This window comes from Ixodes scapularis, unplaced genomic scaffold, assembly GCF_016920785.2.
Source record: "Ixodes scapularis isolate PalLabHiFi unplaced genomic scaffold, ASM1692078v2 PGA_scaffold0__279_contigs__length_252992795, whole genome shotgun sequence".
In the NCBI taxonomy this organism is placed as follows: Eukaryota; Metazoa; Arthropoda; class Arachnida; order Ixodida; family Ixodidae; genus Ixodes; species Ixodes scapularis.
Genome location: NW_024609835.1, coordinates 105,146,905 through 105,171,769, shown reverse-complemented (window position 1 = coordinate 105,171,769; position 24,865 = coordinate 105,146,905). Strand labels below are relative to the sequence as shown.

Below are 24,865 nucleotides of genomic sequence, written 5' to 3'. Positions count from 1 at the left end.
GTAATCAAAAGAGTAATCATAATGTGGCTTGAGCTCATAATGAATCAGTTAGTGTAATATTTTCTGAAAGTAATCACAACAGTGAATCGAACTCCGTTGGGTCAATAGTAAGTCGAAGTAATCAAGAGGGATCATAACGGTAACTACTCTGATAATAAATTACTCGGTTGTACAAAAAAAAACTCAATAATTTAACTAAGAGTGAGGATTGCGTCAATTAAAGCAATATAAAGTCAGATAGGTCACTAGTTACTTAGAGTAATCAAGATGTCAATAACGCTGATATATACTCAGTTGTGCGATTGATTTACCCGGGAAAGATAAAAATTAGCCACTAAGTTAATTAAGTGAATTTAAAAAAGTTGGGTGCATAGCCACACGGATTAATAAAAAGAAATAATCCAAATAGCTGAACTTTTATCTAGTCGCATTTCTCAGTGATTCAAAGTGGTTGACTGAGTAACGAAAATTTTGCTTCTGTTATTTGTTTGTGTTAATAACTGCTATAGAACCAAAAAGGGGTAATCAGAAAGTCAAATTATCTACCAAGTTATATTTTTGTCACTAATTCCTCGAAGTAATCAAGAGGCGAATAAAAAAAATGTTGAAGATTTATTCTGTAAGTTGTGTTATTAAAAGGTCTAAGTAATTAGAAGCGGAAGCCATTTTAAGTCAGCTGTGTCAATAATAGCGCGAAGTAATAAAAAGTGATCACAGATTGCAATTTCACACGTATCATGTGATTTGTACACAATATAAAGTCGAAGTAATAAGAAAGAGTAAACAAATTGTCAATTCAGCTAAAATGAAGCCGTGTGCGCCACTAATACCTCGAGGTTGCCAAAGGAGTAATGAACATGTCAATTATTAGCCTTGTCAATCGTTCGATTAGTAACTCGAAATAATCTAAATAGTTATCAAAATATCAGTTGTCTCCAACAAAATCTAATTGTATAAACAATTACCAGTGTTGGAAAGTACTTTAAGTACATTGTACCTGAGGTACTACGTCAAGTAGGCTCAGAAAAATTGTACTCGATGTACATTCTCTCAGTATGTACTTGTACTTTGCGTAAAAGTATTTTTTCTGGTACTTTCCGGCAAAGTACAACTTCTGACTTCAAAATACATTCCCCAAATTTGGTCTCGGTGAAGTTAAGCTCTTTAAAGGACAAGGCGGTCGTGCCCTTGGCTTCCCAGTATAAAATCAAATCCACTCTAGCAAAAAAAAAAATGTATTGTTATGTGAAAACGCGCTATCGTCTTTCGAGACGTCATCAGGTCATTACTTAGAGTAAATTAAACAAATAAGTGCCTTGGAAGTTGATTGTGTATTTTAGTTTGTCAGCTAGAGTAAAACAACAAGGGTGTGCTACTTGACCTTAACCATTATCGCTGCCATTTCGGAAAATAACTGATGCACCCTCATCTACCCCTAAAGCAATGCGTACCAATAAAAAATAAAATAAAAAAGGGTAATGGAGGGCACCATGAAAGATTATGTTCAAAAGTACTTTACTTTAAATTGTATTTATAGTACTTTACTTCAAGTATATTGCACCCTGTGTACTTACTACTTGAAGTACAGGGTGTCACAAAAAATATTACAGTTTTTTTTTTTTTTTTTTTTTTTTTATCGCAAAAATAAACTAGGCATTGCCGAACGCTCATTCTCCGCCAAAAGATAGCGCTAGAGGTCACAACCAGATGCCAAGGTTTCAGCCCGATCTGATACCTTATTCAAAAGTTATACGTGATTTTCTGAAATTTTCAATGGAAAAATGGAGCCCATTTTTGCCCCTTTTTGGTTTCTAGTGCCCATAGAGCCCCATGTATTCGAAAACTCCGTCGGCCGCCATTTTCCCACTGAAATTTTGAGAAAGTCACGTAACTCTTGAATAAGGCTGATCGGGCTCAAACTTTGGCATCTGGTTGTGGCCTCTAGTGCTACCTTTGGGCCGAGAATGAGCGTTCGGCGATGCCTAATTTATTTTTGCGGCAAAAAAAAAAAAAAAAAATTCTTTTTTTTTTTTTACGCGTTGTACAGAGCGCGAAGAAGCGATTGCCATTTTCTTTTTTTTTTTTTTTTCTTTGAAACCAAAGAATGTCATCAAAGTTATTATTGCTACGGAAGGAGTTCATTTAGGTCTATCATGCAGGCAATAAAATTTCGTGCTCGCTAATACTATTTTCAAGTAAATCGGGAAAATGCGCTGATGTGTTCGGCGCGCTAACAGTGTGTCATAACCTCTCATACTTTGTACTTTAAGTTAAGTCTTTTTTAGATGTAGTTTACCCAACACTGACAATTACTCTAAGTTATCGAAAGTGTGAGCCAAACACGAACACCGAAGACAAAATGTGCGTGTATATATTGTGGATTAAATTGTGCAGAGCTGGGCAGTGGTGTAGCCAGGAATATCTTTAGTCGGAGGGGAAGGGGGGTGGGGGGGGGGGGGGGGGGGGGGGCTGGAGGTGGCTGGTGTGTTTATCACTTCGGGTGCGATTCTTTTTTTTTTTTGGAAAGGGGGGGGGGGGGGGGTGTTGAAGCCCCATAGGTTTTTACCCTGGCTACGCCAATGAAATTGGAAGGCACTTGGATTATACTCGGGGACAACTTTTCTTGGAAAGGCAATGGAAGGTACAGGCACGCCTTCCCACTCCCGTTTTGAGCGCTGATTAAAGCTGTGCGCGGGCTCTCCTCCTCTATGAGATCATGTACCAACTGACCCATCTGTCACTATTGATCTCCTCTCCCCGGTGTGTTTTGCGTCGTATGCCGCCCATAGATCAAAAGTACTCCCGCAGTGGCAACAAATGACGTCACAGAAGCCAGACTATCATGCTGTTGGATGTCGCGATCTTGGCGGTTGGTCGCAGAAATGCTGGCAAAAAGCACGAGCAAACGCTAGTGTCGCTGTCGAACAGCAGCGTCCCAACTTCGGGCTGCGGAAAGCTTCCGTGGATGACACATTGGAGAGCATTGGAGACTGTGGCAGACGCCTGCAGCCAAACAGGCGTCTGCCACAGTAACCACCGCTGCTGGGACACCGCCAGGATCGCGATCGGCGACTGCCTGACACTTTTATGATGTCATCAGGCGGAAGTTGAGGGATAATTTTTTTGGATGCGGTAAATACACCAGTCGGAGACGCGCTGCAGGCACCATAATTAAACTGGCCATCGTTTGGATTCAAATGAGCGGGAAAACCTTGTGGTGTTGAACTGGTTTGACTTGCAGCGCCATCTTCTAGATAGGTGTCGTACCATGCATCACTTGACAAAAAAATAGTTCGAAGTGCGCGCTTTCAGCACTAGGTGGCCAAGGATCCCAAGTCGCACTTTGCCGACTGCTTGGCATCTGCTTGGCATGCTCGGGTGCTCGTCTTGTGGTCGTGTTGGGTGTTGAGTTGTTTTGTTGTCTTGTGTTCGTGGTCGGCAAGCATGGGTGACGGTGATAGCAGCCGAAAATACCGGTTCCTCGTGCTGGGAGGTAACGTCCTTTCTCTCTGACCCAAAACCAACGGCAGGCGTAAATTGAAAAGGGGACATGCTGAGACGCTGAGTTGTCAAATGATTGTATTCTTGGGGCGTCAGATAATGATCTCATTTCCGTCGGCAAAGTTCCTTTTCTGTTGCTCATCCTGTCAAGAAAAACCGTGCCCTTTTTAATTTTTTTTTTTTTTTTAAGTTGTGTGGTGTCAGGTCTTGTGGCTGTTGACATCGAGCGGTTTTGCCTGAGCAGGTGCTCGTGCGTGGCATATACCAACTTCTCGTGTTCCGAGTGTCAAGTTGATATTTACGATATTCGCGCCTGACGCACACACCTTTAAACTCAATAAAGTGGGAACCCGATACACTTTGAATTTTCTCAAGAGTATGGACACCCGGCTCGTGAATTATTATTCGGCGTAATGTTGATTCGGTTTTAGAAGTTACAATGTGATATTATTACGTGGAAACGCACAAACAAACTCGTACTGCTCGGGGTCTTTCGAGGATTTGGCATTCTTTGAAACTTGAATGTGCCCATAGTTATCAGATTGTACATATTGAGACGCGCCAGCTGTTTTTGAAACAGACGCATGACGCATGCAGATTATTCGAACCGCTCGATGAGAATAGCTTATTCACCTAATGCGTCCATAGTTCGTGCCGTGAGGTGAGCAATCCTTGGGTAGAATTTGATGCTGTACTTCTTTCATTTACCCTCTAAATCCTTTGGTCCCGTTGACCGGTTTGGTCGCACACGTTTCTCCAGAGTGCACTGTCTGATTTCATAAAAACAGGTGCTTATATATACTTTTTTTATACAATTGTTCTAAGCAAAAGTATATTCCTCTTTTTTTTTTTCTTTTTTTTTTTTAGGTGGGTAGGGGTTGTTACTTCCGTCGATGCATAGTTGCGCCAGAATAAATACCTTGGAAGTGCATGTCATCTCTCTTTAAAGTTTTGCAAAATAAACTAGTGTAACGGGCCACTCATAAACTGTTGCAACTTAAATTTATTATGTAGATGCCTAGGCCAGGGGAAGCTTCCTATGTGGAGGGCAATTTATTCTTTGCAGTAGAAGTACTAATCTAGTGCTTAACATGAATCACGCACCAGTTTCTACATAAATTCCTGTCCAAGGAGAACGCAGCAGAGTGGAATTCAAGCTTTTAATGTCAGAGTTTGCAGCGTCAGCCTTTTCTGCATCCATTGGAAACTTTTTATTCTTTATTGTTTACCCTAATTGCACTTGCTGGAACTCTGAAACCCATTCTAAATATCAGTAGCTATGTCTTTGCTCATTTGACAGTTACAAAAAAAAAAAAAAAATATGGCAATATCTAAAAAAAATATTGTTTACTCAACAAGTCCGTTGTTCGTTTATGCACCTTTCAGAAAAGGCCTCCAGCAATACTTTATGATGACACCGAAGATAGGAAGTAATTCTTACAATTAATATACAATTTAAATACAATTAAGCTGGAATTAAAACCAATATTTCAACTATTATTTTTGTTCAAAAGGTTTGTGCCATAAATGGGCATGCAGATTTGCTAGTGTACCACCTGCTCTAAGCTACATAGTGTGAATGCTGTTCCTGCTTTGTATACCTCATGTCAAGGTCAGTGGAAGAGTGGTTTATCATTTTGTGGTTTTCAAATATTAATATGTTTTCCCTCTGACAATACAAGGTCGAAATTCACTTAAAAGTTATATAGTTTCTCGCTCTTCAATGGACCTTTTCCGAGAAGCGTTCTGCGCACGCGCGAGCACCCGATGCCAAGCGGCAGAAGTCTGAACGAAAAATTGAGGAAATTCGGAAGGAGGCTGTATATCAGCGAGTAGAACACGTAACTGCAGCATATATATAATTCTGTTACACAAAAAAAGAATGTTGACAGAAAAAAAAAACACGACGTTTCGGTGGATGCCACGAATGCCCCTCTTTAAAGTCGCGTTGGGCAGGCGCTGCTGCTCAGAGAGCGAAGAAATTGGTGGCGTAGCTCCCATTATCGATTGGTAGCGCAGGTAGGTCACTTCCTCGATTTTTAGTTCGTGCAGCCACCGCCTGGTGTCGTCGGTATGTGAAAAAGGTCCATTGATACTTTTACTGCAGCACTGAACAGTATATTTTCTTAAACCACAATTTTTATGTGCATTTGTTTTTCCTCTGTATTTCAACATTGTACCAAGTAGGGCTTGTAGTTTAGAACAGCAGTATTGCCATATAAGTAATAAATAAAACTCTGGGTCGAGCAGGTGTCCATCACTGCTTGTTATGTCTGAAATTGCCTTTCTTGATGGCACCAAAAATATAGATAAATGGAAGCGGTTCTGCGTTGGAGAAAAATTTAAAAAAAAAACACTTAAATCATCTTCATTTAATCTCCAAGATCACAAATATCAAAATATATATTTCAGATTGATGTGCCACTTAGCCACAATAGCACTTTCAAAATAGCACTGAAGCCCCTCCTTCCCGATGCATTCGGCGGAAGAAGGGAATCGTGACGTATTCCACACAAATCTCAACATAACCGCGCCTTTCGCAAGCCTTACCCTAGCAGTCAAAATTGCTTGAGCATTCTCTCATAAACATCACAAACAAGGTGGTTGAAACCTCTGGGTACGGCGTCACATCCAGTGATAGGTTTACCAGTTTTTCTTGCATATTTTGATAAGTTTGGGTCAAAAACTCGTGATATTTAGATTTAGAAAACAAAAATATGCTAGAATTCAGCTCTAGCTAATTTTTCTCAACTCAGCTTTCCCTTGACTTGAACAGAAAGGGGTTGAATGCAGCAGTGGACAGGGTGCAGGTTCATTGTTTCATGCGAACCCCTTCTGGCCCCTTTGCGACGTAAAGATGGGCATGTGACACTGTGACACTCGCTGTGTTTACTCTCTTTTTGTTTGGGTTAATTACCACCAATCTGCCCATTTTGATGCTAAATATTCTTTGCAAAATGCATCGCTGGATTTTCTGGCATTTATTGAAAGGATAGAAATGTGAAACTTACAGCTCTGTTGTGAAATGCTACTTTGAAGCTCCTTTCGACTACACTTTGGGCAGCTAATTAAATTAAATTAAAAAAAAGTTACACACATCCTTATTGCATAACATAGAACTTGCAAAAGTGCCCCACCAGTAAAGTATTGCTGTTGCATTTTTTTAATTGTTTATTTATGTCCTTATTTACTGCAATAATCTTCCTGCTGAAAGCAACTTTTTTTTAATTGGAATTTTTACAATTTTAATAACTACATTGCAACACTTTCAAATTTTGAAAAATGGTTGTTTTTCTGTCTAAAATTGTCAATAAATTGCTTTGTAAGATGGCAATTTATTTGCTCGGTTTATTTTGCCAGCAAGTGAAGTAGTATTGCATTGCTCAACTTCATGGAGAATATGGAAAGCCCGGGAGTGACGTGTGGATTCCTTTTGACAGGAACTGGGTTCATAGGCAGGCATCTGGTAGATTTCTTGTTGAAGCGCAACTTGGCAACCAAGGTAGGCACGCATGGTCACACAATCTGGAATGGAAACAGCATGACCATGCGTATTACTATATGCTATTAATAATAAAAAAAAAATGTTCATTAACAGATTCGGGTTGTGGACAAAGTGCCCCCTCAGATGGGATGGCTAAATGCCAATCATAAGGTGAGTTAAACTGCATATTCTCAATTACACTCTTTTTTCTGCATGGCTTGGAATAGCTGGGACATCTGCTCACCTCATTCAGCGAGAAAAACTGAAATCTGTGTCTAATTTACTTCCAACATCTCTAATGCTGTAAAAGCTTTGTGTTCATCAAATAACAGACATCGGACGCAAGCGTTGAACTTGCAGATTAAATGCAAAATGTCAAAACTTTTACAATTGCATGAGCTGAGCAGTAGTGGCCATCATGGCTATCTCTAAAGGTTTGATTTATAGGATGCAGGTAGTCTGTCTGGTATGGCGTATCAAATTGATGTCTCATTTGCAGGTTGTATTTGAAGACCCAATTGTTGAATATAAAAGTGCTAACCTGATTAATCAAGGTATGGCCTTTCTTTTTTCTTTTTTTTTTAAATTTGCATAGTCATTGTTTTTTGTCTATAGTCTCATCAGCTCATCTTTTGTTCACATTAGCTTCTTGCAAAGCTGCCTTTGAAGGGTCTGAAGAGCCTTTTGACTTTGCAGTCAATTTGGCTGGTGAAACCAAAATTAATCTCCCAGACTCTGTAAGTAGTATTTCACTAAAGAGCCCACACGTTGTAAGCTAAAGTTCCCTGGCTTTTGCTTCCTATTTAGGTGTACCAGGAAGGAATTGCAAAGCTGAGTGAGAACTGTGCAAAAGAGGCCATTGCTCATAATATCAAGCGCTACATTGAAATCTCTTCTGGACATATTTATGCCGAAGGAAAAGTGAGTGGAAAAGCCATGATCATACTTAAGGTTGACGGTCCCTCTCCTTTTCTTTCATTGGTTGTTATATATTACAGTGTCAAGTGGCCATTACTTCGTGGTTCAGGGCACTTTACACAAAAAGGGTTTTTCATCTTCTTGTACGGCTTGCTTTTGAGCAAGCTGAATTTGGAGCATTCACAGGGAATCCCTTCAGTTTTTGCATTAAATAAGTACTCCGGCGATTTTTTTAGCTACCCCAGGTAACTGTGTTTTTGGAATTCCCGGTGCTTACCCTTTCCGGTGTGCTATTTATTATCATGAAATTCATAATAGTTATTGTGAAATCGGCGTATAAAATGTTGCGAAAACCAGCATTCAAATATACCAACACTTTTCAGTGCCGTGACGACAGTGGAAGGCAGGCTTGCCAGTTGAGCAAACAGTCTAAAAAATAGTCTTTATCAAGCGTTTTGTTCCGTGCTGGTGCAGAGCTTCGAAAGCATTCGTTTGACGCCATGAAACTGCTTGGTATCAGTTGGGAACAAAATCTACAGTCCAAAGAGTGAACCAATGTTTTTTGGTGTTGCAAGTAGAGACTTGGCTTGAAAAACTTAGTGAGCACCGAAGTTGTAAATCCAATAACTTTGCAAAAGAACAAATATTTTTACCTAATATTTAGGATACTATTTCAACGACGTTCGTTCTGTTTAGCAAATTTTCAAGTAAATCAGGGACCATGAAGAAATCGCCGGAGTATCCCTTCAAGGCATTATAGAGTGTTATTCTAAAAGTATAAATGTTGAAGAGGAATACTACACTGTGTGTCATTTCTCTGAAACTCACACTGTTTGATTTTACTCAAGTTTTATAATGATAAGTCTAAAATTAAATTTCACCCAATCTTTGAGAAAATGTATTTGAAGCTCAGTGGTCAGTTGAAAGTAAAAATTACTCTTTCAAAATACAATTGTCATCACTCTGTAGAAGGTTCTGGCATGTTATGTTTCATGAGCAGTGTGGAAGAAGTCAGAATAGGTTCTGCAAAGTAAAATATGCATTAATTTATAAGCAAAGGATTTGTACAGACAAACATTTAATATAATCCGATTTTACTTGGTTTGAAGTTCCTCAAGCACTTTCAGCTGATTCAGACATCTTTGTTTGAATATAACCGACTGTGCCATAACTGCTTCTGGCTGGTTGCAATCAGATGGTTACTATAGTAACCGAGGTTCACGCAGTGCCTGAGTTCCTTTTGCCTACGGTGTCCTTGTCTTAAAGAAGCCATCTCAAGAGGAAAGTGCTTTGGATCCTTGGACTGCAGTTGCTCGATTTAAGAGGGACGTGGAAAAAACCCTGGAAGCATTCAAAGATCTGGACTACGTCATTCTGCGCCCTGCTCTTGTGTATGGCGTGGCCGACAAACGTAGCATCAGTGAGCAAACATCCTCGTTTTTTTTTTTAACAAGCCAGCTAATGACTTTCACTCTAGTGATCCAACTGTGAATTTTCCAACTGCTGAACTGCTATGACCAATTGCTTATGCTAACCTTGGGGTTAGCATATCATTTTAATTTAAACGTAAACTAAGCTTTTATTCACCATTTTCATTTACAATGTTTGGGTTGGTTAAGTAGGTACTCTAATACATGTTTCACTGATTCTATACTAACTCTGCTCCAGTCACTTTGTTATCTAGGTTATGTTCCTAATGCTTTCCTTTTTCCTCAGCTCCTCGGATTTTGGTTGGTGCTGTTTACAAACATCTCAAAAAAACAATGAAGGCAAGTTTCTATCTGATTGGTCATATTGCGATAGTGTAATGCTTTGTAATACGAGAGATTCTTTTTTTTTTTTTTTTGGTCAATTTTGTTTATATTTATTGTAACGCTGCTGTGCATTTCTTCCAGCTTCTGTGGACCAAAGACCTCAAGATGAACACTGTTCATGTGTCTGACCTTTGTAGTGCTGTGTGGCATGTGTGTCTTCATGGAAAAGCTCGTGAGGTCTACAATGTTGTTGATCTCGGAGACACCAGTAAGTTTTTCTGTTTATCAAAATACTAGCATTTGCTCAATTTTTTCCCTCTGCTCTGCACTCTTCAGGATAAGAAATTTCTCACATTTCTTTAGCTGCTTCAAAAGCCTGAATTTGAAATGGGCTATTCACACCCGAAGGTCTGAAGTGATAGGTCTTTCTTGTTTGTAAAATAAAAGCTCACCTTTTATCAGAAAGCTCATTATTGTAATCCCTGCATGGAAGGATGTTTGAAGTTGTACCGCAATCATTCTTTTTCAAGAAATAGAATGACACAATCTAAAGTGCATAAGAATTTACTATATATCTGCTATAGACTTGAGAAAAGTTGCTTGCATTGTGTCTGGGTAGTCGCACTATGAAAATGGAACTGCTTATATGTCTAGCTTGTCACACAGGAGCATATAGAAGTATGAATTATGTAACTTTCTCATGGGAGCTTTCCAGCATATTTTTATCCAGTTGACTCATCAGAAGATGACATCTTTTTAGCATGATCTTTTTGTATTAAGGTAGTTTTAACGGTCACACTAGTGCTGAGGGCCTTGTAATAGGGTTAAGTGACCATTACATCATATCCATAAAAGGCTATGGGTCAATAGCAAATTGCGGCAAAAAATGTTGCTGCATCAGACGTAACCTCGCTGTTTTAGTATATTTTGGTTTTTAAATAGAACAGAAAAATGTCTTGTCTGCCATAGCTTTTGTTGCAATCTCGATAGGGATGTGCTATATTAGGATATACTGATGATTGTCATCACCAGATTCCACGAAGTGCTAACCGTTTTCCCTTGAACTGGAGATATTATTGCTGTAGAGACTGGCTTGAAGAGGCATCTTGTAAATGGGCACTGTTGCCTATGCCGATTTTATGCTGTCCCAATATGGTTGTCCTTGATTATTCAAAGCCTGCAACCCTATAAAATTTATATGACACTGTTACTTAATAGAATTGAATACTCATACAGTATTCAAAACATGGCTCATCTAAATAAAAAATATTGAATAGTATTTTTTTTAATATTTCATATATTCAATGTGTTTAGCAATGGCTTTATAAAAAATCCCTCCTAATAAGTTGAAAAACAAGACTCATTTATAGTATTTTACATATAGGCTATGTCAAAATATAAAATCACCCACTGTTTTTCCAATATTTTCTCAAATGAGAGAACAGATGCCCCGCATTCGTCTCATGTTATGAAACAATGGTACTGTAAGCCCCTTTATTTTCGCGGCCCCAATTTTTCGTTAATCGGTCACAAAGGACATACTCACAGTCATTAAATTTCGTTAATTCCAGATGCCTGCATTGAAACTTTTAAGGAACGACAATTTTGCGTGCCCTTAAATTTCACAAACTTTTCATTTTGCGAAATCCGCGAAAATTAAGAACTTGCAAACATTAAGAGTTTTACAGTATATAAAATTAGCATTTAAAATAATAAACTGTAATTATTTTTATTTTTATTTTACTATACCTAGACCTCACAAGCCCAAATTGCACTATTTAAATTTGTGGTGCAACAGGGCAGTGGAGCACCTTTGATTCAATTTCACAATCTAATTGCTGTCATATTTTTCAACTATGTGATTACTGTGCCATTTGCACCCAATTGTGCCAAAGTACTTACCTGGTTGCACCCTTCTATATTTTACCAAAATTTGAGGAATTTGTAGCAACATTGTGCCAAAAGCTAATTTCACCCTTTTAATACTGAAACTAGTAATAGCTCGGGCCCCACTGCACTGCTGAATCGGTACGGTAGATTTGACCGAATTTTTTAACTTTTAATTATGCAATGAATTGTATACGAGGGCTATTCAATTTGATCTTTGTATTGCATACTAACAGTACTTAGAAGTTCCAAAATATTTGTTTTATTCGTGGTCTTATTGAGCAGGCTAGTTAGTTGCACAATGTGCACTGCGAAGAAGCAACGCCTGCAGACTAATATTGCAATTTGGCATGCCTCACGTCACTGCAGCGCAGCCATGTGCTCAGGAAAAAGCACCTCTCGAGCATAGGCATTGGATATTAGGAAAACAATTGTGCTTCGTGAAAGCTATGTGGAGTACATTTCAGATATAACTGCAGCTAGTATATAATAGTCTGCACTCTAGGTTAAATATTCATGTTGAATTCCTCACTTAACTACCACCCTTATATAAGCCTCCAACTGTTTGATGGCAGTCAATAAAGATTAAAAGTTAAAACTAAATGAGCTTTAGCAGGGGACGAATGGAAGGTTAGGAATAATGCTAAGTAGTTCAGATGGACTGCTTAAAGAAACAGTCCGTCTGAACTATTTTCGACAGGTTAATTTTACATTATCATAAAACTGCACACAATATGCCTTTGATTTGCATAATTAAATGACAAAACTTAATTTTTTTTTTTTTATTTAAAGGGGCCCTTTGGAGCTTTCTGAGATTGTATGTTTTTGTTGTTATATTGCGTAGTAGGTGCAAGTTAATATGTATACAAAGTTTTAGATTACACAACCGTTTATTAAGCAGATGGCATTAGAAATATAACGGGACTACTTTCTCTTAGTAGACAATCCCCCATTCCCTCCCCATCGCTAAAACTTGACCAATGGAAATGCTGCAACTCGCGGGGAATGCAAACGTTATTATTGCAACACTTTTTAAGCTTGTTGCAAAGTAGAGTTTGAGAAAAACTTAAACTGATTGTGGTGCGGGAAACATAGTCCGCAATTATCGTTCCAAAACCAGCGAACTATGTTTTCTCCCCGCAAGCTTGTTGCTAGGGGTGATGCGTCGGCGCGTCGGCTCGTCAGCTTCCCTGGGCGTCTGGAGGCTTGCATTTGCGGGACACGTGTTCCTTCTTTCCGTGGATCCCGACTCCGAAGCCAGCTTTGCGATCCTTCCACGTCAACGAGTCAAACTTTTCCTTGTCATCTGTGGGGTGCAACTGCGTATTGCAGTAGCAGCGCGACGGTGCGGTGCGACGTACGACGGCTGCCGAGCACAAAGTCCGGGCCCCTTGACGACGGTCCGCACGTGTTCGAGAGAATCCTCCGCGAGTCGGCGGTCGGCCGCGTTGGTGACGCGCAGCGACGCCAGAAACCTTCGCTTGCTATTGACTTACGCGTAAAGAGATGCCCCTCCCGTTTTGTGGGGTCATTTCAGAAAGGGGGGCGTGCCGGGGACTTTGATAGCAATTTTTATAGGGAACTCCGCCGCGTATGGCCGTAATTTTATAATTTTTAGGATCCTTAGGGCCCGTAGATTGAGTTACCATCGCAGAACGCTCCGGAGGACCCCTTTAAGATATGCTTGCTTTGGTTGCAACCTTCAAGGCTTGCACATAGCATTCAAGCTTGCACTGAAGTTTTTTTTTCTATTCTAACATTGTATTATTGCAGGGTGATTTCTGGACAAGATGTAAGAAAGGGTGGCTGGTCGACATTCTTGATTCTCTTGATATCTGGATGTCGTTGCTAATTTGATGGTATAAACGAAACCACATTTTTTTTCCAAAAAAGTGTGTCACAAGAAGTAGTGGAACACACCTCTATGTAACAGTGGGACAAAAAAGAAAATCTGATTTTTGTGTCCCACTGTTACAAGTCTAAATGTAGGTGGACAGTTGAATTTGTACTTGTTATATTTGATTTCTGTCTGTCTCAAAAGGTTCTCCAAAATTATTCAGCTAAATTGCATCACTGTAATTTAATTATTTAGTGCAAAATACCGTAGTTTTTATTGCAGCAGGTAAGAAAACTAAGACTTTCAAAATGTGCACACACAAACCCACTTGGGAGAAGTAGCTTCCCTGCCTGTTACCTGCACCCTACCATTGTGAGTTATTGCTCTGCTGCAGTGCTGTCGTACCGCCGAGGGAAGCGCACTCAAATAGTTTGCCGTATCACATCTTGAAAATATTCAAAATTATTTGAAATTTCGTATTCAAAGGCACTTCTCTATAAATCAATGTTCTAAAGTTTTTAAGAAATAATGTGCCCATTTCATGTGCTTACTAATATCTTCTTTATTTTTTTAATTCCTGTTTACACTAAAAATTTGACCTACATAGTGTTGGTGTAAACCTTTTGAAATATGAACAGGACTCTAGGGAAGATAACATATTTAATCTAAGCCAATTGTAATTAGGAAGCGCAGTGCTTCTGTATTGCACAGTGCAAACGGCTTCATAAAAGGAAAGATGACAAAATAAAGAGTTCTTGGGTTCATAAAGCAGTACATAACAGGATGCCTCAGAAGTGTATGAAATGAAGTTACGAGCACAGCATCTTGAATAGTGTGATTTTATAGCTTCAGTTAAATAAGTGTAATCACCACTTATGCCTTGCTTAGAACAGGACTAAACACTGGTGGATTCAATCATTTCACCAGTTAGTCTCCCAACAAGATATGCAGTGATGTGATTGCTGTGCCAAACTGCACCAAGGGGCTAACCCTGCTACATCCTGCTACATTTGGATAATATATGGATAATCTGTTGGCGACGAAGCGGAAAGGAGAGTACCACTTTCGGTCACCTTTCAAAACCCAAACTAAACTGAGTAGCATAATTGAGTATGCGAGAGCTAGGTGGCTGCCTGGCACAAGGTATCCTTCATCAATACGTGAGCAAATGACATTTGAGCGAATCAACGTTTTAGCAAATAACGGGCGCGCGTGTTAACCCCCTCCCCCCCCCTCCCCCGCGCTGCACTTGCACCGCTTTGTGGCGGCAGTCTATGGCGGCTCATTACAAAAATGTTAACCCAATTGGCCCACCTGTAAACGCCGCTTCGCGGCTGCCGACTATTTGCTAAAATGTCATTCGGTGAAACATTGGTGTTATAAAATCGTCATTCGATCAAGTGAGTTCCTACCGAAATCATTTGCTACTACAAAACTCCCTATTTAACTCAAAGACTGCTCTGTCAAAGTATTGCTTACCTAGGTTTCTCTCGGTGGGCTTTCTTTCAAAAGGGACCCCTGTACGTGAAAAATCTACCGCAAAAGGAAGTTGGTGAAGAGAAGTGAGCTAAAGCAAAGTAGTTAATGTCTGCACGCTGAACCAGCACAGCGAGCTTGTTTCTCTCGACTTCAGTCTTTGCGCAACGTGCTCCAAGAACTTTTTGACTTTGGCTTGCAATGTCATCGATGCGCTCAAGTTATTTTTTTTCTGCGTGTTTGGCTTGTACCTCGCCTGCCGGCCTGACAAGCACGCGCCGCTGGACTTTTTTGTCGTATGCTGGACAGGTAGATTTTGCGTACAATTTTGGAAACCAGTTGGCGACGGAGCGGAGTGGCTTTGTTTCGGTTTCGATCGAACAGCTGTTGTCACCGCTCACGCAAAGAGGGACGAAGTTGCCCTCACGTGCACACGTGCATGCAAACATAATTGCACGACAGAGGCACCAGCGAGGACGCTTGCAATTTATTATTTGATGTTTGCCTAACTTTGATGAAAATGTGGCACGTCAGGAACCAGTAAAACAGTGGCAAGTGGTTTTTTAAAATTGTTCGGCAACGCGCCTACAGCACTGTACACTTGTTGGATTCTCGCCAGTAAAAACACAAGCAGCGAGTTCCGTCACAACGCGTCACATCATAACACAAAGTTCTCTCCGTTTGCCCAGCACTTAAAACAAATATTTTTATTTTTCTAAGAGTATCTGCTTCAAAAGTCACTTTTGCTGTTCCAAAACGCTGTTTTGGCTGCTCCAAAAGCCACTTTTGCTGCTCTAAGACACTGTATTGGCTGCTCCAAAAGCCACTTTTGCTGCTCTAAGACACTGTATTGGCTGCTCCAAATGGCACATTTTCTGCACCAAAACACTGTTTTGGCTGCTCCGAAAGATGCTCCAAAATGGCTGAGGCCAATCACGTCACTGAATATGTTTGAAAATTTTCTGAAAACGCACAACTGAAACATTTACTTTTGCACATTTCATTGAGTTCAAAATGCATATCTTTTGCAAGATATTTGTTTTATGTATTTAGAAAAGCAAGGTACTTTCATCTCTTTCTTCGTTTTCGTCATTTTAGTTTTGTATTCATTCTTTGTCAAAACATTGTGTCACGAGAAACTATATGGTTACATTGATAACTAAACATGTCAGAAGTCTGAGGTACATTCAGTGTGATTTAGCCCTTTCATCATTGTGAAGCTTTGTTATCTACATTCCATCTGACACTTAGTCATTTTCCATCTTTTTAGATAATTAAGCAGCTTGTCACCCTCTGACAGATGAAAGGCATTCACCTGTTATATTTGAAGATACATACATTTGGGGAATAGTCTTTACACCTCACGGAAAGAGGTTTCGATTTCAGTTCTGTATCGCTGCCTTAGAGAAACATTCTGTTGTGGGCAACTATGAAGGGACACTGGTAAATAAATGTTTCAGAAGTCTGAGGAACATTAAGTAGGATTTAACCACGCCATGATTGAATAGCTTCATCATATATGTTCTATCTGACATTTTCCAGTCTTCCAGCTGTCTAGATAATTACGCAGCTTGAAGTTGGTTACCCATGTGACAGATGGAAAGCATTTGCCTGTCACATTTGAAGATACATCTGAGGGATTGGCTTTACATCTTATAGAAAGACGTTGAAGGTTTTATTTGTTTGAGAATTTAATCTTGATTTGATGCACATTATTTGATTTCTATTATTCTTTGCCTCTTTGGCAACTTAATTTAAAGGGTGTGGCCATGCACCTGACCCCTATTCTAGAGAATAAGGGTCAAAATTATTTATTTTTTAACAATTTGGTTAAAACACGCGTAACCAAAAATTGATTTTACGCAAAAAGAAATATCTTTTTTAGCAATATTGATGATGCAAGATTTATTTTAAATTCTGCGCGCAAAGTCTATGACGTCACAGAATGGTCATACACGCTTTCCACCTCAACGAGATGGTCATGCACTCTCCACCTCAACATGATGGCCAAGCCGATCCACCTTTCCTCCACGTGCCCTAAATGCTGAGAGAGAAAACAAGTGGAAAGGAGGTGACTACTGACTAAGTCGTGTCTCTCACCGTCAATATTCCTCTAAAAAATTTTTTATTTTTTTGCAGTAAATTTGTTTTTTGACATGCGTGGTCCCAACTAGACTGTTTAAAAAGAATTTTTTTTTCTCTCAGTGACTTTTAATATTGGAGAACTTGTGAAGTCTGTGCACTTCCCTAACTGCCTACAAGTTAGGGGTGTGCGCATATAAAGTATTTGACTGAATTGAATATGAATACTTAAGAGCAACTGGAAATCAAAATAAATATCTTTGAATATGAATATTTTTACATTCAACGTCCACTGAGCATGTATACTTTTACAAATCGCTGCTGAAGAAATGTTTTGTCTAATATAGGATGGCATCATGTCTCATTTCTAATTATGCCTCTTTTTGTAGCACAAGGAAAAATCACAGACATTATTTGTGAGATCTTTGGAGTGAACCATGGCTATTGGGGGACGGCTGCTTCCTTCTTGGCCAAAGCAAGTGGAATTTTTTTGTGGTAGTCAAACTCAAACAAAATATTATTTCAATTTGATGAGATCACTGTTAGATCTCTGCAGTGTGAAGGGCATCTACAATACCGAGTTAAACAAAAAAGATGTGGCCTTTCAAGAACAGGATTAAGAAGTTTTATGTTGCGGGAAACCTTTGCTTTGTGTGCGATGCTTAAACAATCGAGAGTGAATTCTTGTCTGTGACATATGCAGAGTCTAGGTTAGGCATTGGGTGATAAGCTTCTAGGGCCGGACATGGAATGTCACAAGCAGATTTTAGTGTTGTCAGAAAAGATGAACTACCCCATGCCACGTACAGGTCCTAGTTCATGCACTCAAGCTGTCGTCAGTACCTTGTAATTAGCCAATTTTAATCATAGGCACAACATTGAGATAAGACTAAGAATTAGCTGGGGAGAATAACCTTGTAAAATACCAGGTAGTAGTGTAGACAAAAGAAAAGCTTTCAACAACTATGGAAAAGTCCTAGTTCTGATTATGTAATTTATGTACAGAATAATAGCTGTACATACAATTTTAGTCACTGTGCCTTCAAGGTATACTACCACAGTACTTCAGTCTCTGATCTGGGAACTCTACCAATTTCTACTTTGTAACTTTTTTCTGCTGTAGGTATCACAGCTATTCTGAAGTGGTGCTACAGACCATAAGAAGTTAGTGATAAACTGAATACCTGTACTTATTTACTGTTAACAACTTCATTTTTGCGGGCCCAATGTTTTGTGAATTTGGGCTAGTGTGTATTCAGGAATATCTTGGACGTACAGACTTTTGCAGTTGGGAGTGGTACTACACTATGTATTAGTTACCATAGAGTAATATATGTTCATGGGATCTATTTATTACAATAGTTTTTAATTTGCGAAAGTTACGTCCCCATGAAAATGAAGTCGTTTACAGTATACTGTTGAGACCGGTTATAACGAAGTCAACGGGAATAGGAAATCACTTTGCTATATTCGCTATTTCGTTATAAACGACTTCGGTTAAAGGGAAACTGAAGCGGTTCTGTATTTGGGAAAAAACACTTCAATGGCCTTCATTCTACCTCCAGGATCAGGAATATCGAGATTATTTTTTAATTTGGTGCACAGAGGCTTCAGAAATTAATTTTTAAAGTACCGCCGAAGCCCCTCCTTCCCGGGGCGTGACGTCACACTAGGAGTTTTCGGAATCTCTGCTCTCGCGGATCTTCAGCGCCTGTCAAGGCCATGCACGCGCACTCTTGCTATTTTCAAAAAGGTCAGAAAGAGACGACACGACTGCCGTCAGCGCAGAAGAATATACCTGGCAAGCTTGCCCTTGCACGCGCTGTCCACACAAGCGGCACGCGCTTGGCCGCCCAAAGATCCTAGTATGACGTCACGACTGGTCGGAGGTTTTTCGCGTTTTCTCGCTTTTAGTTGCATCTTCAGGGAAAACAAATGTGATATTCGGATTCACGGGATAAAAATACGCCAGAATTCACCTCTAACCCGTTTTTTTCAAGACGTGTTTCAGCTTCCCTTTAACGAGGTTCAAAAGAGAATGGGAAGACATGTTCGCTTCGCTGTAGCCGCTATTTCGTTATAACTGACTTCGTTATAACCAATCTCGGCAGTATACCAGTTGTTATTCTTTTGGCGCTGTTCTTTCAGATTAAAGGGCAACTTATAATTGTGATTTAAAATGGTCAGCCTATAGACATTTTCCACAAGGGCGCCGCCATCTTGAATTGTCGTCACTTCCAGTATGGGCGACGACAAAATAGTAAAACATTTCAACCTCTAACCAGTAAAAAAATTGAGGGGAGCCAAATCGAGAATGTGTGGCGGTTAGGCTTATATCCTAAATGTCTTCTATTGGCGTGGCGACGGCAAAGTTGTGTTTTCGCCCATACTGGAAGTGACGTCAATTCAAGATGGCGGCGCCCTTGTGGAAAAGGTCTATAATAGTGAGCAAAAGTTCTGAGCCCAACGAGTCAATCGAGACGTTCTGCTGCAACAGCAGCTTTTCGAGCATGCTGGTGCCAAGTGGTGACACTTGAAATGCACGTGGAAGTTTGAGGGCACAACTTCGTTTCTGCAAGTGATCCAAACAAAAATGCTGAAACTTTTTGACCGTGAGCAGCAACATACCTGAACGGTCAGCAACCATGTTCGGAAACAAAAAAAGAAACCTTGAAAGTTTTTAGTTTTGTCCAGTATTTTGTATAGGCTTTTTATCGTATGGTGAATTGATTTTCAATGATTGTATGCTCTTTCAAAATCTTCCAGGCTGACATGCAAGGTGCAGTGCAGGAAATCAATGAAAAGCACTTGGCACCCTGGGCAGAAGCTTGTCAGAAGGATGCCATAGCAAACACTCCTCTGTCTCCTTATCTGAGCCAAGTGAGTTTTCCCATAGAAACATTTTGTTTTCTGTTCACTCAAAAATGGCTGTCCCTGTGTTTTAAGCCACTTCTGGTGCCACTTGATATACAGACTTCAACCATGTGAAGGACCCATTTGATTAGACAGTTTTAGGTGGCTGTGCTGGATTAGCTTTGGCTACCCACATTGCTTGGGGGCAGTAAATAAAAGAATGTTTTGTTTTTCTCTTCATCATAAAATAAAGTGTCCCTGACCAACATGCTCTTAGCACCGCCGCGTGAACTGTGTGGCGGACAGGCCTTTTATATTATGGGAGTTTGTACGCACTGTGGTAAAGTGCCACCTTGAGAAGGAATACAACTATCTAGCAGGCTCGTCTTATTCAGACAGCATGAGCAGGAAGTAGCAGTTACAGCACCTTAGCACTCTGACTTAAATGTTTGCAGTGTGGGAATAGGGGTTAGTCTAAGTAATGTAAGCTACTGCCACTATGTACCATCCGTCCATTTAGCTGCAGGTGCTGAAGAGATTGCAAGCCCTTAAATCGAAACTAGAGATTTCATAGTGCAGGTTTCGAGAGAGTTAAGTGTTAAGAGTTACCTTTTAATGGTAGTTTTGCCACGAGGCAATTCAGTTCCAAAGCAACCTTCATCCAGTGCAAGGTTCTTAATCGCTACGCTCACTAGGCGTTATTCAGTGCTGTTTCCTCGTGGCACTATGATTGAACGAATGAAAGGAATCAAACAGCTTTTCTCCTTTGAAAGATTCGTCCTCGTTATACTAAATAGACTTGAGCAAGCTGTGTCTTGCACTAGAAAGAGCCATTCTACTTGCCACTGACAGATTATCCTCTCGTGGCTGCGCACTGCTCTGGCCTCGTTCGATTTTAATGTGTTGGTTCTGCTCTTCCCTTTCGGTCTTCATTGAACAGAAGAGCATACCTGCCAACTCTTCCGAATTTTTCGTAAAATGTATGAATTGGGACAAAGTTTACGATTTTACGAATCTTGCTTCAAATCTTACGAAAAATATATTTTTAAATATTTTTAATCTTTTTTTTTTTCTGTTTTTGTAACTCCGTTCTTGGCGGTATCTTGCACCGCCGCAAGAGGACGATAGGTACCGTCCACAGCAGCGTCGTGGTTTTTACTATCCGTCTATCCGGTGGCCACGGATCGAAAACTAATCCAAAGCTCAAAGCCTTTGTTCGTGTGTTCGGCGGTGCTCGGGTGCACGTTGGTTCGGTGTGTTCAGGCTTTGTCGAGCCTCGTTGCTTCGGCCAGTTTCGAGGCGAGAAGTACGGCGTCTGTGTTTGTTCCACATGTCCTGGTAACTGTGGCTTCGCGGCGCAATGCCGAACTCCAAACCTCAAAAGAGGCACTTTCAGGTGTTCTTGAAGTCCTACACATCGAAATTTCTGTGCTTTGTGCTGCCCAAAAAGCGAGAGAAGTATGGATTCTGTAGCACGTGCACGTGTGATGTAAGCGTTTTGCACGCTGGCCAGGCTGACATTAAGCTGCACATCGCTTCGCGTAACACCCCCCCCCCCGGCGCGGCTGCGAAACTTTTACGAATTTGAAAGTCCACAGGTTGGCAGGTATGGAAGAGGGCTTATTGCCCTCGTAAGAACCCCACAATAATTTTTCTCTTTCCATTTCTTGCGGCAACATTGCGGTGCCTAAAGCATGTCTCCGACTGGTGCGTATAGCGTCTTATTCCTCCCGTATATATCAAAAGTGGTCTTGAAGTGGCAACAAATGGTGTTGCGGAAGCCGGAGCGTCACGCCGTCATCACCTTAGCGTCGCTGTCATAGCGGCATCCCAACTTCGTCCCGCCGAAGCTTACGTGGACCATCAAACTAAAGAACGACCTGCGGCAGAACAGGCTTCTGCCACGTTCACCACCGCTCCTGGGACACTGTCAGGGTCGCGAACAGTGACACCATGACACTTGTGTGACGTCGCCGGCTGGAAATCAAGCGGTAGAAGAAAGATGCAGCAAACGCACCAGTCGGAAATGCGCTCCAGGCACCATAAGGTTAGCCCGTGGCTAATTCGCAAGTGGTCCCATCATTAGAGGCTCAAATAGCGATCAGTGAGATGGCCCAAAATAAAGATGTTTCGTCTTTGTAACTGGAATCTGCCCATGACGACCGATTTAATCCTTGTTGCACTTTGTTTGAGGAAGTATGGTCCGAAAATGATTGCGAGGTCTTTTTAACGTGTGTATACTCTTGCAGCAGCTGTAGCTTTGTTTGACTACTGTGGCCTGTAAAGCCTGGGTGTTGCTGGCAGTAAACTTTCGTCATTCTTCTTCTTAGCTGGTGGCTTGGTTTGTTGGCGTACGATGGATGCTTTTTGAGGGTTCCGGGTTAAAGGCATTTATTTACTTTACAAACTTTGTACAAATTAGGTACAAGTAAGGGAAGTTTGCATCTCCGTCAAACTTCCTTACGTTCGTTCCAAAACAAGCGAAAATTGCCCCTTCCCGCCCCGTCGCAAGCTTTTGAAACATCGGTCCTTCTTGCCCTCGGGAAGGGACCGGCCAATAGGTGTGAATCCTCTCAGAGTCACATGCTGCCCCCTGTCCAATGGCCGACATGGCGCGTACAGGCACATTTGTCAAGTTCCCAGCGGACTTGAGGTGACAGCCCCGTAACTTTGACAGTGGTTGCCGTCGCCGTCTTTGTGGCGCCACAGCAAGCCCCCTAGTCGAAACCCTATCGGCAATGGGGGATGCACCAAGCAGTAGCCGCCTTTGTATACAAACAAAAAGAAAACACTCCTCGCGCACAGTGAACGCCCCGGGGGGGTGTCCAACATGCCTCGCCCCAAGACGCGCTCGTGGCGGACGTGCGGCCGCTAACAAAATAGACAAAACACCCCGCGGCTTCGCCCAATCTTACATGGTGCTCGGAGCAGAATCGCAAAATGGTGCTCTAGCACGAGCTGTGTGCGCTCCAGCGAAACGGTGTGAGAAACCGAGCGACCTCCACACATTAGTTTGCTTTAAAATGTAAGCTTTTGTTAAGGGGGGACGCTACCCAGAAAAAAACAATTTATGCAAAAAAAGTTGATTTTGAAAAATGTCATATTTACATCCACCAACGTCTAGAGAGTATTCCCAGAAAGTTTCGTTAGTTTACACTCCATAGTTAATTTTTTATAAATTATTTTCGATTCACCGATGTTAAAGAAGAGGTAGGGGGGTTGGAGCACTTTGAACCACATTTTCCTCCGTTCCACTTTTCGGCATAAATTTCACTTTGGGAAAACTATTGCAATGTTTTCCTATTACGCAATAGAGAATTATTCTTAGGTGGTTTTCTGGGACAGAATTTTGTGAGGAACATGCCTGGCTTGTTAGTTTTTCTACTTTAACATTCTTTTTTGCTAAAACATAAACATTTGTAAAATGCAGACATGAAAAGAAAAAAAAGTTAATCTTCTTACAGAGTTAGACTTATGAAAAGCAATGCAATATAGCAAAATAACTAGCTGGGTATGTGCTATGGGTATTCCTATGACTAATTACACATACAAATCAAAAACTTTTGTTTTATTTTAAATTTATAGTTTTTCTAAGCATACACACTGATTTCCTTATTGTAACGTTCATAACAAGTTTCAGAAGTAACATAGCACAGTGAAATTCGGCAGGGACGGTCTGGCCACTTGTGTAAACTTCCACTGCAAATTTAATTGAAATAAGTTAAGCGGTACGGAAATGACTGACGCAGCTGGCCAGAAATAATGTGCTAGTATTCTACGAGTACTCCTAATTTTTTTAGGCTATTTTGTTCAGAGCTAGGGCTGTGGGTGTATACGGTACCTCTGGAAGAGTGTGCACGAAAACAAAATATTGAAATAGTGCTGCTGTCACTTTGCCTCGTCCTTCAGGAGTTGCTCTACGACAAAAATCTCTGCATGGATGGGAGCAAGCTTCAAAGCATCGGCTTCACCTACCGTGTTCCCGAGATCAACAAAGACTGCATTAACGAGGTGAGCACAGGCACATAAACATGCTTATCTTCATTAATTATAATAATTCTTACATGCGTTTACCGAAGAACAGAGGTAAGTGTATTGCATACATTGTTCCTCTGCTGTGACTATAGCCACGAAGGTATTGGGGTGAAGTTCATAACAGTGTTGATAATATGGCTAGTTGTGCCATTTGATACACTGCTTCAAAGGATCAGTGCCAACAAAAGCAGGGGACTGAGGTCAGGCATGCCAGTCGATAAGCAGTCATATTTCTAAACAAAGTGATGAGTTGCATTGTATTTTTTTCAGATAATCGACGACTACATTGAGATGAACATTTTTCCAAAGTCGCTGATCAAATGACGAGGCAAAGCAAGCAGAGGAGCTAATCGAGCTAGTCAGCTGCTGTTCATCTAGGACACCAAGTGCCTCTGGGTAACACTCAGTCTAAAAAAATTGCCATTAACCAGTTGCAATGCAGCCCCGGTGCTCAATAGCATTTTTTTTATGGTATTTACACCTTGTTGCTTTTTGAGGTCTGCATTTTGTTGAACATTCTTATTCCAACCTTACATTCCTCTAAAGGCATTTACGCTCCTCTAAAGGCAATATATTGCACTGTTGAAACGTTTTACGCACTGTCTTTACACAATTCCGACCATGGTCTTCACAGAGCGTTATTGTGATATCGACACGATAATAAAGACCGTGAGAAAATGTGCATGTTATTGTTTGTGAGTACACCGTTTAATCTTCAACGTTGGGCAATTAAGCAGCGTACATAATCTGTATTTTATTGTGCCATAATGGCGCCCCAGTAGAAACCCGACTCACTAGATGACTTCTTAGAAAAACGAAAATTTGTAGAATAAAACACTGGGCACCGAGCCAGGAAGCATACCTTATCTAGAGTGATAGAGGAGCTATGGAGGTGTCATATGGTGCTAGAAGATTAGTCTCATAGATGACAAGCTGTGACCTGCTGTGCACAAAAAGTTTATGGATGAATGTTTTGGGAGCATGCAGCCTAAGTGCACCAATGCCTACACTTGTTTTCACCTAAAAAAAAAAATGGAA

General features: G+C 40.7%; 1 protein-coding gene across 1 annotated transcript; it reads left to right on the top strand.

Moving 5' to 3' along the window:
- Positions 1-3,291: 3,291 nt before the first annotated feature.
- Positions 3,292-24,509, top strand: LOC8024775. Its single transcript, XM_002407018.5, has 13 exons — positions 3,292-3,493; positions 6,942-7,003; positions 7,100-7,156; positions 7,485-7,539; positions 7,631-7,722; positions 7,793-7,906; positions 9,170-9,323; positions 9,620-9,672; positions 9,799-9,925; positions 17,329-17,414; positions 19,706-19,819; positions 23,702-23,803; positions 24,098-24,509. The coding sequence occupies exons 1-13, from the start codon at positions 3,445-3,447 to the stop codon at positions 24,149-24,151; spliced, it is 1,119 nt and encodes a 372-aa protein (XP_002407062.4). The 5' UTR covers positions 3,292-3,444; the 3' UTR covers positions 24,152-24,509.
- Positions 24,510-24,865: the final 356 nt, after the last annotated feature.

Coding starts and splice junctions, on each gene's coding strand:
- LOC8024775 (XM_002407018.5), top strand. CDS start 3,445: ATGGGTGACGGTGATAGCAGCCGAAAATACCGGTTCCTCGTGCTGGGA. Junction 7,157..7,484: donor GGCTAAATGCCAATCATAAG/GTGAGTTAAACT, acceptor TCTCATTTGCAG/GTTGTATTTGAAGACCCAAT. Junction 17,415..19,705: donor CTGCTTCCTTCTTGGCCAAA/GCAAGTGGAATT, acceptor AAAATCTTCCAG/GCTGACATGCAAGGTGCAGT.